The 14,358-nt window shown below is 32.7% G+C and overlaps 7 protein-coding genes and 2 pseudogenes across 9 annotated transcripts, besides 1 other annotated feature; 5 read left to right on the forward strand and 4 right to left on the reverse strand.

Moving 5' to 3' along the window:
- The first annotated feature begins 965 nt into the window (after positions 1 to 965).
- Positions 966 to 14,358: part of a mobile genetic element that runs on past the window's edge.
- On the forward strand, positions 1,246 to 1,680 carry TVAGG3_0440270 (uncharacterized protein; the record flags this gene model as incomplete). Its single annotated transcript, XM_051234178.1, has 1 exon — positions 1,246 to 1,680. One exon carries the CDS (start codon positions 1,246 to 1,248, stop codon positions 1,678 to 1,680), a length of 435 nt encoding a protein of 144 aa, XP_051103908.1.
- Positions 1,907 to 2,263, reverse strand: TVAGG3_0440280 (protein of unknown function, DUF4107 family; the record flags this gene model as incomplete). The annotated part of the gene is made up of 1 exon (XM_001294161.1): positions 1,907 to 2,263. The coding sequence occupies one exon, from the start codon at positions 2,261 to 2,263 to the stop codon at positions 1,907 to 1,909; it is 357 nt and encodes a 118-aa protein (XP_001294162.1).
- Positions 4,299 to 4,825, reverse strand: TVAGG3_0440290 (annotated as a pseudogene). Its single transcript has one exon. A coding segment is annotated over exon 1 (527 nt).
- On the reverse strand, positions 5,051 to 5,371 carry TVAGG3_0440300 (uncharacterized protein; the record flags this gene model as incomplete). The annotated part of the gene is made up of 1 exon (XM_051234179.1): positions 5,051 to 5,371. The coding sequence occupies one exon, from the start codon at positions 5,369 to 5,371 to the stop codon at positions 5,051 to 5,053; it is 321 nt and encodes a 106-aa protein (XP_051103909.1).
- TVAGG3_0440310 (protein of unknown function, DUF4106 family) lies at positions 5,982 to 6,836 on the forward strand (the record flags this gene model as incomplete). Its single annotated transcript, XM_051234180.1, has 1 exon — positions 5,982 to 6,836. The coding sequence occupies one exon, from the start codon at positions 5,982 to 5,984 to the stop codon at positions 6,834 to 6,836; it is 855 nt and encodes a 284-aa protein (XP_051103910.1).
- TVAGG3_0440320 (uncharacterized protein) lies at positions 8,070 to 8,750 on the reverse strand (the record flags this gene model as incomplete). Its single annotated transcript, XM_051234181.1, has 1 exon — positions 8,070 to 8,750. One exon carries the CDS (start codon positions 8,748 to 8,750, stop codon positions 8,070 to 8,072), a length of 681 nt encoding a protein of 226 aa, XP_051103911.1.
- On the forward strand, positions 8,864 to 10,753 carry TVAGG3_0440330 (keratin-associated protein family; the record flags this gene model as incomplete). The annotated part of the gene is made up of 1 exon (XM_051234182.1): positions 8,864 to 10,753. A coding segment is annotated over one exon (1,890 nt), but the record flags the coding sequence as incomplete, so codon positions are not given.
- Positions 12,442 to 12,990, forward strand: TVAGG3_0440340 (annotated as a pseudogene). Its single transcript has one exon. A coding segment is annotated over exon 1 (549 nt).
- Positions 13,228 to 13,743, forward strand: TVAGG3_0440350 (organellar and viral DNA polymerase type B; the record flags this gene model as incomplete). Its single annotated transcript, XM_051234183.1, has 1 exon — positions 13,228 to 13,743. A coding segment is annotated over one exon (516 nt), but the record flags the coding sequence as incomplete, so codon positions are not given.

Genomic DNA, 14,358 nt, shown 5'->3' on the forward strand with positions numbered 1-14,358 from the left:
TATACATATATAAATATATACATATATAAATATATACATATATAAATATATACATATATAAATATATACATATATAAATATATACATATATAAATATATACATATATAAATATATAAATATATACATATATAAATATATACATATATAAATATATACATATATAAATATATACATATATAAATATATACATATATAAATATATACATATATAAATATATACATATATAAATATATACATATATAAATATATACATATATAAATATATACATATATAAATATATACATATATAAATATATACATATATAAATATATACATATATAAATATATACATATATAAATATATACATATATAAATATATACATATATAAATATATACATATATATAAATATGTACATATATATAAATATACATATATATATAAATATACATATATATATAAATATACATATATATATAAATATACATATATATATAAATATACATATATATATAAATATACATATATATATAAATATACATATATATATAAATATACATATATATATAAATATACATATATATATAAATATACATATATATATAAATATACATATATATATAAATATACATATATATATAAATATATAAATAACAAAATACAATCAAAAAATAGTGTTTGGAAATTTAAGGTTAAGTGTTACTTTTTCGTAAATTCTACCACACTCTCATCAAGTATCTTAAAATAAGAATGCACATAAATTTGATTCTTCCAATTGACAAGACTTCCATTTATACACAAAATTTCATCGCTTCAAAGATAAAATAATTAAATTAATAGTAAAAATTTTAGTTATAGTGGCATCAAATTGGCAATGACAAGATGGATGTAATCGGTGTTGATTTATTATCTTTATCAATGGAGATGCAAAACAACTTCCAAATGAAAGATGATGAATTTCATTTGGAATGTCATCAATAGGAGTTAGTATCCCTAAGTCGCGTACTGTGGCACTGCGCGCCTCCGTACACCACTTAGTGGTTTTGACACTTTACGAAACCGGTAACGTATATTTTACAACACAACCATAACACCAACTTAACCTTAAATATTTACAAAACCATCTGACACATAAACGACTTCACTAATGACTTCACTAACGACTTCACTAACGAATTCACTAACGAATTCACTACCGTCCTCACTAAATAAAATATAACCTTATTTTTATTTTTTTTAATTTTTTATTTCATTACAAAGACATGTCCGACTACATTTACTATGACTCTTTCCCAGAACGTTTCCGTGAACTATTCAAAACTCAAGTAAAACTGAGAAACATGCATTTTAACAAAGACAGACCCATTGACGATGAAAGAAACCCTGAATATATTATAATACCTTATGATGCTAAATTTATTGCATACATTCCTTATGGACGTAGAGGAACGAAAACTATTTCAACAAAGACGAAAAATTATTTCTGGAGCGATGAAGAAAATTGCCTTATCTACATAAATGCATACTTAAATAAAGCTACATATTGTACAAAAGAAGGTTGGACTGGATTTGAGCTCTACATATACGACGACGATGGAAACAGACGTTGTGTATACCCATACGATAATATGTACCATTGTTTTCATCAAGCATTAAACGAATACATAGTCAGTAAGGGTCTCATTCCTGTTGAGTAGATATGCTTTATTTTTGTTCCCACATTTATTTAAAAATTAATGATATCACCACCCTCACACGTATGAAAACATAGCACAAAAATAAATTTAGGTGAAGCGGTGAAATCTCACCTCTTTTTTCACCCGGTTTTCTACCCTCTTGAATTCATTGCTTTATAACTCTCTTCCTTGATTTCTTTTTAGTTGCTTTCTTCACGTCTGTCTCCAACTTGACTGTCTTTCTTCTTCATCCATAATGATACCAATTACTTCCACCAGTCAATGGGTCAAATGGTCGTTCATAAGGGTTTCCATACATTCCATAAGGTCCGTATGGATAAACCGCTGGTGGAGAAGAAACATTTTCTTTAGTTCCATCGACTCTATTTAAATGCATTGTTTCACCTTTCATCTGGTCATTAAAGTCTTTTGCGTGTTTTGCAAACTCATCGTCCTTTCCTAAAGCATTTTCTGACTCAGTCGCAACCAAATTGGATGCTTTATTTATGAGCCCTATTTTATTCAATCTTAGCTTCTTTGCAACCCAGCCTCCAATCTTTCCTTTATTTGCATCTAATGTCTTCGAAACCCTACCTCCACTCATTTTATTTACTGCGTCATAAGCTCCAAGTGCTTTTGCTCCAAATGCTAATGCTTTTGTTCCCATTGCGCCTAAAGCTGCCCAAGCTACCATTTACACCATATTAAAATCATCTCTCTTCAATATTATCTCATAAAAGTTCTCGTTACTGGAGAAAGTCAATGAAACATAAACATTCTCACGGGCTTCACCCTCACCGCTTTGCGGTCTATCTAACTTCTTTCTTTCTCATCTATTCGCTTCAAAATGTCTGAACAATTGCTAACATCTTCTACAACAGTTATTTCATCATGAACGACCTTTAAGAACAAGCTCATTTAATATGCAATTAAAATCATCTCAATAATGAGTCCATCCTTTTCCATCTTTAGGTAGCACAACATCTTTCATTGAAAGGTTCGACAAGTCTTATGTTAAACTTACTGACAAAGTTTGTTATACTATAATGCTTCGGTGGCGAATACATGTAGTTTGAAAGACATAATATAGATTCTTCAGCAAATTCACTTATACTGGATTTTATAACAATGTTCTCACGAGACCAAACGCTACAATTGACAATCTTGTAAGCAATCCTGCTGAGCCTTCAACTGTAAACGTCGATGGTAACATTCCGAAGGTCATCTATTGACATCTTTGAGTCACTGAATTTAAAGATTTTCTTAAAGCAATCGTCATTATCTAACCATGCAATAGCTTTGAAGTTTTCATTCGAATATACATCTGCTTCATTAAATGTAAAACCCGACTTCTTTGCAGAGACGACTTTAAAATCTATTGCATTTGTTTCAAAAATTATATGCTATGGTAACTTCTGAAGGTAATAGATGTCTTCTGCTGTAAGTTGTTCTTTTCAATACCGTTTGAAGCTTTGTGTTAAAACTTTCATGTCATCTCCTGTATCTAAGTTCACATACACAGCAACAGGGAAACTATCTTGCTTCTTTGTTTCATCATTATATCTCAAAACATTAAAGTTCTTCAATAATATTGTCCTTCTGCTGGAATACTTCTAACTTGTCTTATTTCAATAGCTTTCTCACCTCCTACATATTCTACCCAGTGTCTTGGATATTCATAAGTATACTGACTTTCTTGAATTTTGGTTGGTTTCATCATAACGTGTTCATAGTATATCTTTATACTCTTGTCAGTTAGACTCGGTGCTATGTTCTGAATATTTCTGACTTGCATTTTTAATGGAGATAAAATGAAGCATTTAATACATGATGTAGATGAAGACATGAATGAAACTACAGACAAACTTAACTCTTCTCTTATTCTTCCTTTCAGTAAGGACTATGAATTCTGTTCAAATGGTGTGTATTTCTATTGTGGAAAGATGGGTTCAGGTAAGACATTTAACCTCATTCGTCATATACAGTTAGTATACAAGTCTTGGGTATGGTGGCACTGCGCACCTACTTACCCATTATATGTGAATTTGACACTTTACAAAACCGTTAACGTATATTTTACAACATGAACGCAAAAACTAACTTAACCTTAAATATTTACAAAGCCGCCAACAATTTCACCTCACTATCGTTCTCACTAACAACTTCACTAATGTTCTCATAAATTTTCCTCAATATCTTCATCATCAGTGTTAACCCTATTGTAGTCATACTTGAAGCCATAAACTTTCTCTAACTTCTTAACGTACAATTTACATAACTTACCTTCGTCATCGTATGGTTTAATGATATAACTATTTCTATCTTTATAAACAGTCAATGAAAAGTCAACTGGTCTCGGATGTATTTGAAAGAACATGTTATGCTCAGGAAGGAAGAATAAATGTTTAAATGTATGTTTGTTATATGTTTTGATTTGTATGAGTTGCTTTTGTTCTGTCATTACATCCAAATAAAATAAAAATAATTTTAAAAAATAAAATAAAAAATAAATGATATCACCACCCTCACACGTATGAAAACATAGCACAAAAATAAATTTAGGTGAAGTGGTGAGATCGAACCCGATTTCTAACCCGATTTCTAACCCGATTTCTAACCTCATTTCTACCCTGTTGAATTCATTGCTTTATAACTCTCTTCCTTGGTTTCTTTTTAGTTGCTTTCTTCACGTCTGTCTCCAACTTGACTGTCTTTCTTCTTCGTCCATAATGATACCAATTACTTCCACCAGTCAATGGGTCAAATGGTCGTTCATAAGGGTTTCCATACATTCCATAAGGTCCGTATGGATAAACCGCTGGTGGAGAAGAAACATTTTCTTTAGTTCCATCGACTCTATTTAAATGCATTGTTTCACCTTTCATCTGGTCATTAAAGTCTTTTGCGTGTTTTGCAAACTCATCGTCCTTTCCTAAAGCATTTTCTGACTCAGTCGCAACCAAATTGGATGCTTTATTTATGAGCCCTATTTTATTCAATCTTAGCTTCTTTGCAACCCAGCCTCCAATCTTTCCTTTATTTGCATCTAATGTCTTCGAAACCCTCCTCCACTCATTTTATTTACTGCGTCATAAGCTCCAAGTGCTTTTGCTCCAAATGCTAATGCTTTTGTTCCCATTGCGCCTAAAGCTGCCCAAGCTACCATTTACACCATATTAAAATCATCTCTCTTCAATATTATCTCATAAAAGTTCTCGTTACTGGAGAAAGTCAATGAAACATAAACATTCTCACGGGCTTCACCCTCACCGCTTTGCGGTCTATCTAACTTCTTTCTTATCTCATCTATTCGCTTCAAAATGTCTGAACAATTGCTAACATCTTCTACAACAGTTATTTCATCATGAACGACCTTTAAGAACAAGCTCATTTAATATGCAATTAAAATCATCTCAATAATGAGTCCATCCTTTCCATCTTTAGGTAGCACAACATCTTTCATTGAAGAAGGTTCGACAAGTCTTATGTTAAACTTACTGACAAAGTTTGTTATACTATAATGCTTCGGTGGCGAATACATGTAGTTTGAAAGACATAATATAGATTCTTCAGCAAATTCACTTATACTGGATTTTATAACAATGTTCTCACGAGACCAAACGCTACCAATTGACAATCTTGTAAGCAATCCTGCTGAGCCTTCAACTGTAAACGTCGATGGTAACATTCCACGAAGGTCATCTATTGACATCTTTGAGTCACTGAATTTAAAGATTTTCTTAAAGCAATCGTCATTATCTAACCATGCAATAGCTTTGAAGTTTTCATTCGAATATACATCTGCTTCATTAAATGTAAAACCCGACTTCTTTGCAGAGACGACTTTAAAATCTATTGCATTTGTTTCAAAATTATATGCTATGGTAACTTCTGAAGGTAATAGATGTCCTTCTGCTGTAAGTTGTTCTTTCAATACCGTTTGAAGCTTTGTGTTAAAAACTTTCATGTCATCTCCTGTATCTAAGTTCACATACACAGCAACAGGGAAACTATCTTGCTTCTTTGTTTCATCATTATATCTCAAAACATTAAAGTTCTTCAATAATATTGTCCTTCCTGCTGGAATACTTCTAACTTGTCTTATTTCAATAGCTTTCTCACCTCCTACATATTCTACCCAGTGTCTTGGATATTCATAAGTATACTGACTTTCTTGAATTTTGGTTGGTTTCATCATAACGTGTTCATAGTATATCTTTATACTCTTGTCAGTTAGACTCGGTGCTATGTTCTGAATATTTCTGACTTGCATTTTTAATGGAGATAAAATGAAGCATTTAATACATGACGTAGATGAAGACATGAATGAAACTACAGACAAACTTAACTCTTCTCTTATTCTTCCTTTCAGTAAGGACTATGAATTCTGTTCAAATGGTGTGTATTTCTATTGTGGAAAGATGGGTTCAGGTAAGACATTTAACCTCATTCGTCATATACTCATAACAGAGCGTTTAGGAAACGACTCTTACTATGACCAAATCATTATATCAGCAACTTCAGACTCTATGGATTCAACAGCGAAAACATTCATGAGTAAAGTTCAAGCATCTGTCGTTAAAGTTCCAGATAGCGAACTCATTGAATTTCTTCAACGTTACATTCGACGTAAGAGAAAATATTATGCTATTGTAGAGTTCATACAGTCAGGAATGCAAAAGACTTCAGAAGAGATGGAAAGAATTATTGACAAACACCACTTACGTCAGTACTCAGGAGTTTACGATATGAAACGACTGACAAACTACATTCTATCAAAACTTTCAAAATACCCCTTCAAAAAGTATCCTTCAAACACTCTGCTCGTTTGTGACGACTTCGCCGGAAAAGGTTTAGTGTCAAAGCCTGACTCACCATTAGCTAACATCATAACTAAAGTCAGACATTACCATTTAACTGTAGCAATACTTATGCAAACATGGCGTTTCCTTGCTTTAAACATAAAACGTCTCATAACTGACTTCGTTATCTTTCAAGGTTTCTCACGCTATGATATTGAACTCATTTGGAAACAGTCAGGTATAACATTACCTTTTGAAGAAATTTGGGAAGCATATAAGTCTCTCATCTCTCCTCGTTCATACCTTGAGATTCATATCATGACTAATACCATTAAAGTCAAAAATATTCCATGGGAACGACCAACATTGTTTTAAAGTTTAACCTTCAATTGACTGATGGTAAACAAATTCCATGCATCTCTGTCGCCATTTCTGTTAATATTTTTGCTGTCATTCATATCATCCACTTCCCCATCCGTTAGCTTTTGAGGATATGCGTTAGAATAGCTGTTCTTAAATGAAGGCTTTTCACCTTTGAGAGCATAAACTCTATAACTTTCTGCATACTTTATGTTTGAACCTCCTGAGCCATCATTGACATAAATTTTTATAGGCTTCCACCCTTTGTTCATATTCCTGCTTCTTCCCTTTGCTCTTTTGTTCAGTAGTTCTACATCTTTATACACAGCTCCTGTCTCAGTGAATTCAACAATATTTTCATTCGTTAGCTTTACATTCAAACCCTTGTCGAGTATATTGTTCATTTCATACATATAAAAGGTTTTTATTCTATATGAAATGAGAAGCAAATCCATCTTAGCTGGTGCCGTTAATGTTCCAATTGAACCAACATCAAATGTTGACTCACGAACGACAAACAATATTGTCATAAAGAACTATAGTTCAGAGTGTTTGAAAGAAAAAGAACCAGACTTAAGTCGGTGAATTTAAACACAGCTTCAAACGCTAACGCTACATCAGATGTTAAGTTAGAGTATCCACCACTGGACCAAATTCTTTCAAGAGAAGCCAACGACAACCCTTACACAAATGTTCAAACAAATCCTTCAGATAACGTAGACCATTACCTTCTTCAGTTATACCAAACAATTTTACTCAAAGACGATAAGAAGCTTTTGACAAATCTTATAAGTAAGAACCAAATAATTCTAACAAAGGAGGACCTTGAAAATATTATATCACGAATAACAGGAAAGCAATGTGTCATTGACTATCTCGACCCTGAAATCGAATGCTGTGGTCAAACTCCAATATTCATGAAAATAGGTAACATCCGCATCATTGAAACACCAGGTACTCCAGGAGTTGAGTTTAAGTATAAATATTCGAACGAGTATACAAAACTATCTACTTACTATAAGCTTTGTTTGAAATATGTTTTAGTAAATTAAAGCAATTTGTAATATCTATCCAAAACTTCTTCAACAGTATCGAACTCATCTTCATAATGCAAACCTAATCTTATTGACTTGGTGCAGTTTTCACTAACACAATATTTTTCTGTTCTCTTGACTGACATAACTAACTCATTTGTTTCATCAAACAGCAACAACCAAAGTTCATGACCTAATACATAACATTCATACTTTATATTTTTAGCTCTGAGTTCTCTTGTAAGCTGTTGCATTTAATATTTTCTAAAAAGTCAACTTCAACAGTCATTCGCACTGGTGCCTTCAGTTCTACAGGCTCTCCTTGAAAGTCAACAAGTCTGAATTGCATGTCTTTCAAATTATGAGGACTAATGCGAACCCATTTACCTAAATGAGTTGCTATGACAGGAACGTTTGGAATGAACATTGAATTTACTTCATAACAGAAGGATTTATATTCTACTGAACCTTTACTATTAACTCCTGAAATACCTGTGACATTAGCTATTTTTGACTCAATGTACAAACAATTGCCATAACATACGTATGGAACAGATTTCATCTCAATCGTTTTGTCAACACTTTTCAAAGGAAATGTCATATGGTATGCTCCCAAAAGAAGTTGTACTCTATGACTCATTCTTGGTATCTTAAACTCTTTCGCATAACTGAACTTCAAAACTCCTGCAATAAGTTTAACATTCATTAAGTTTTCTCCGTTATCCTTGTTTATTGTAGTATTTATGAGAGCATTTAACACTCCAGCTAATGTTTCCATCTTATATTCTACATTATTGTGAAATCTTATTTCGTGCTTCTTTCCATCTATTTCAAGCTCCATGAAATCTGTTTCGTCAGTTATAACGAATGAAGCAATAGTATTAAAGTCAACCATTCTGAATGCAAGTGGCTCATTCTGTAGACCTAAGTTTGTTTGTAGTTTTACTGTCCCGTATTCGTTTGGGTCTGTACTTTGCAAATAGAACAACATTTTATTCTCATTAAAATATGAGTATAGCTGCATATGCGTATGAAGCTGACAGAGCTAAACGTTTATATTTTGGTCAATACTCTCTCACACTTACTGACAAATATATTGTTATCAGTGATGGAAATACCGAGAAATACATAACATGGAAGGACTATGAAAAGTTTGACCCCATTTTAACTCCATGCACTATGCCATTCATTGTAAATGGTGAAGTTGTCATGAAGAACGACACAACAGTATATAAGTCTGTTCATGAAGCGTTAGAATATATGTTGAATTATAATCCCGAAAGATTTGACCCAAGCACTACGCCATGTACAATGCCTTTTATTAAGGATGGTGAAATCGTAAGAGTTCCGGATTCAACGGTTTACACAGCTGTTCAAAACAGTTTACAAAACATTTTAGCGAATATCTTTAATTCAGAAACTACAGAAATAAAATTACCATATATAACAGATGCTAAAGAAATTAAATCAAAAACGACAACATTATTTACGTCACTTAATGATTTAATGACTTATATCATTAATATTCCTGCACCAACTATAGCATTTGATCCAAACTCGACGGTTTGCAGTGTACCTTTCATAAATGACAGTTCATTAATTACTTTAAGGGATTCGACAGTAAATGAATCATTAAAGGCGTCATTAATGAAAATCATTGATTTTAATTCATTCATGAATACATATAATTCATTCATTAATGTTTCATATGCTTCTAAAGAAGGTGAGCCAAAAACTATCGATAAAGCGGTGTATGAAATAAAAGCATCAACGACGAAATTGAATTCGTTAACTTTTGACGGTGATAGTTTCGTTAATGACATAACATCGGGGAAAACAATTTTAACGAAAGAATATTTAAAATCTCATGTTAGTGAGTTCGTTGAAATTGAAAAAGAAGGTGGAATTAAGTTCGATCCACTGAATTTCATTTTCAGCTTAGCGAATGCGGGTGTTAGTTTCGCTGAATGGACAACTATACAGAGTGAAATAAATGCAATATGGACGTTTTTGGGGTCAAAAGCGGGAATGGGTGAGCTTGTAAATGCTGCAAGAACATTAGGTGAAACAGGAAATTTTGTAGATGGTTTTAAAAGACTTGTTTCAAATGTTTTAACAAACACAAAGAAATTATTTAGATATACCGTACATAACGGACGGATTTTCGAACAGATAGCAACAAACCCTCCGGTTATGGCTGCGTTGATGATGGTTAGAGATATAAAACCACGTAACGACGGGAACGAAGAACATGAACAACAGGATACTGGTCGGGTTATTCGAGACATTAAAAACGTGTATCCTGAAGTTATTGATTTATTTAGAGGAGTTAATGATTCAATTTCAAAACATTCTATAACCCTCGATGAAGAGAATAAATTAACAGATTATATATTCGTCATTATTGCAGAATTAATGAAGAGAATAAATGAAAAAGGAATTGGTGATATCATTAATGTCAGCGATGTAATGATGAAAAGAAATTTTGACTCATTATTTACAAAACCGAAAACAGAATATAGTCTTTATGACGTAATTACCGAATTAATGAAAAAGATTAATGATAATAAGAGTTCTGGCGGAAGAGTTGAATTAGAAGTGAATGATGTTAATGAGAAATTAGCCGAAAAAGCAAACAAAAATGAGCTTTTAGCTCTGAGTGATAAAGTCAAGAACCACGTTCATTATATAACTTCAGACGAACAGATTATAACGAACTACCATGGATATTTAACACGAAGTGATGAAGCGAAGACAAAAAATGTTAATGAAAGAAGATATAAATACATTCGTGCTAAAGGTTATGACATAAGCTGTACTGTACAGTATGATGTAGCTAAAGCACCAGAAGCATTTGGTTATACCGGTGAAATTTATGCCTCTACTTTCAATGTTAACGGTGTATTAGTTGAACCAAGATTTACTTTGAGAGTTAAGTCAAAAATAACGTTTGAAGATGCTATTAAAAGTAAAGCTGACAAAGTTGAACTTGAAGCAACGAACAAAGTTTTGAAATCTCATAAACACAACATCTCCGATATAAATGAACTTCAAGCTACATTAGACAGTAAAGCCGACAAGAACCATACACATAAATCCTTCACTACTGTTAGAGCAGACGACATAATATTGAACTATACCCTTGGTTCAAGTGCACCTTTAGAGAATCCAAGTACAAGCGTAAAAGATACACTAAACAATTTAGATAACAGTTGCAGGAATATTGAAGGTCATGCCAGAAACTTTGAAGCACATGAACTACCAGCAATGTTAGATAAGAAAGCCGACAAAACTTATGTAGATGAAAATTATGCAAAGAAGTCGGAAGTAAATGCTGCGCTTAATGGAAAAGCCGATAAAGAGCACGTGCATGAAGAATTTCAAACAATCAAGATTAAAGAAATTAAGGCATGCATCGAAATAGTAACAAAAACAGGAAGAGACGGTGCAACTGTACAAGAACAAAGAATTTATCCTCCTACTTTTCCTAATGGTTTAATAACAAACAATATAAATATTGTAGAAGGCAATAAAACTATAAACGTTAAACATGAACTTCTAACAATGAAGGCCCAGATTCTTGAAACCATATATCCTATAGGCTCTATTTATACGTCAATGAACTCAACAAATCCGGCAAGTGTTTTAGGTTTTGGTACGTGGGAACAGATTGTAGATAAATTCCTCTATTGTGCGAACTCTTCAAAGCAAACAGGTGGTTCGAAGAAAATTAAAGAAGCAAACCTTCCACCGCACACTCATACAGGAACTACAAACACAACAGGTAGTCATTCACATTCAATAACAAAAAGAGGTTATACAAAATTGCAGCAGGTTCGGATAGACAGGGAATGCATAGATATGATATTTCAAGTGACCCAGTAGATTCAAGCGCAGGTATTTTCTGTGGAACCACAGGAAATCATTCACACACTTTCACAACAAATCCAACAGGCTCGGGTAAAGATATACATGCCACCATTTGTGACTATATTCGCATGGTACCGCGTTCAATGAACTCGCTTGAGCCTAGAATAAAATCTTTATTTTTACATAAATGAGCTTGAAAGAAGTATTCGAACAACATCCATGGAGGTCATTTAAGAAGTTCAATGAAGCTGCAAAGAGTTGGGGATTTACTAACAGAGCTGAAGTGAAAAGGTTCTTTGACAAAAATGTTGTACATCAAACAAAAATAAACCCTTACGACTACTTTTTACCAATTTACTCCAACACTCCTGACGCATACCAATTTGACACTCTCATTCAAAGCAGAAAAGGAGGACATAAACCATTCCTCATCTTCATTAATGTTAACACTCGCAAAGCTTTTGCGTATATAATGAGAAATAAAGGAACTCGTGAAGTGTTAAGAGTTTTACAAAAGTTTGTAGCAGAACATAACCCAAGTACTTTAACATCAGACCAAGACAGCATACCTCAGCAATGAAATCACAGATTTCTCATTAAGCATAACATAACTCACTACACTACTGAAGACCATAACCATACATACTCGGCATCATAACCGCTTCATAAGAACGCTCAGAGATTTAAATCAAGAGCGAGACTTTACCGAAGAAACAATGAAACATTTTCTCGAAGTATATAATTCCTCAACACATTCTACAACAGGACATACACCAAATTCAATGACACAACAACAAGAAGAAAAGTATATACAAAAGAAACGAAGCCAAACACAAAATATCAGAAATTCAACACAATTTACCCTCATTCCTGGTACAAAAGTTCGTGTAGTTCTTGACGACAAACCGTTGACAAAGAAACGTTTAAGGTTAAGTCGAAATTATTATATCGTAGACTCTACGCAAGGTAATGGATATCTTATAAAAGCTGCTGACGACTCATTGCGTTTTATCCTCGTCATAAATTAGTCGAAAGTAGTAATGGCAAACTTGCTGAAACCATTGACGAAGCAAAGCGAGGAGTGGTTATTGAAATACTTGCTATAACACAAACGATGACACTTATAAAGTAAGATATGAAGGAGGCGTTGAAGATGTTATACCATCTAAGAACTTGAGAGAGTCAAAGCCAACACATCTGGGACCATTAGAGCGGGAGTACTGGAAAGACAAAAATAGCCAGAAAGAATAAGAAAATTCTTCTAAACTTTTTCATTAGATGTAAATCAGACATGAACGAGAACAGTCATGATATCATTAATGGTACCATTTATTTTAACATAAACTTTATTTATGTTAGAATGTTAGATCTAACACGTTTTCTAACCACTTTTCTAACATGGTCTAAAACTCTCGAAAATCATGAATTTTTGACATTTCCTTATGAAAGAAAAATAACGCTAATTTTTTTCTAAGAAAAATTTTTATCTTGTATGTAAAGATATGATTTCAACAATAGGTTCTACAATACTTCAAACAACAACTTCACCAAACTCTTTAGTTATGAATCCAACATCTATGTTAGTAGAGATGAAAAGCTTCATTCCTTCTTCATATACTTTTGAGACAGAAATACAAAGAATTAAGCAAGAACTTTTAACAAGTAATTTAGACTGTAGTGCGAAAGATGAAACAAATGAACAGTATCTTTATGACATGCAGGATATTATTGACCATTTACCCAAATTGCCTGAAATCCAACAACAAAAGCTCACTATTCATGAATTCGATGAAATAGAAGTGAAACCAACTGACTCAGTAGAAATAAAGAAGTTCATACGTAAAGTAAACTATGAATTCCTTGGTTTTCATTGCAACCATAAAGTTATGGACAAAGATTGCGACATGGTATATAAGAACATCTCTGACATATATAAATCTGGGGAGTTTAAGACATACGACAACTTTGTTTCATTAGTTGCTGAATGTGTATGGCAGATAAGAGATAAAGATAAAAGATGTAAAATATGGAATGGACAAATAAAACCAACAACTTTTGAGTTAAAGAAAACCATTGACGCCTTAGTTGTTCTAGCAGGTCAAATTTCAATGTATAACGCAAAAATGAATCCGCAATGTTCAAAATGTAAAGCAGCAATGAGGAAATATAACTACTCCGTCAAAGAGATAGAACGTATGAGAAACGACTATGCTGACTTAAAGAAAGAAGTAGAGAAACCAGCAGAAGATAAAATGGACATGTTAGCATTTCTGAACAAAAACTATCCAACTGCTGACGATTTCCTATTATCTGATGTCAAGAAGAAATATAAAGAAACCTTCGGCATAGTTAAAATTTTTGATATCCTTCGTGAAGAAATAGAAGCTACAAAACTGTTTAAAGTCATGAACCATCGCAACATATACCATGTAAAACGCTTGTAAATAGTTATGTTAGAAAAGTGGTTAGAAAACGTGTTAGATCTAACATGCTAACATAAACATTATTTTTCTAACTTTTTATCTTGTATGTAAGAACAGTAATGTTAAAGGTTGAGTTTGAAACAGTTAGAAAGATAGACAATGACACCAAAGTGGTTAGAATAGGTAATTTAAACGTAAGATACTCAAAGA

The sequence above is a fragment of the Trichomonas vaginalis genome, chromosome V (genome assembly GCF_026262505.1).
Source record: "Trichomonas vaginalis G3 chromosome V, whole genome shotgun sequence".
NCBI classification, from domain to species: domain Eukaryota; phylum Parabasalia; order Trichomonadida; family Trichomonadidae; genus Trichomonas; species Trichomonas vaginalis.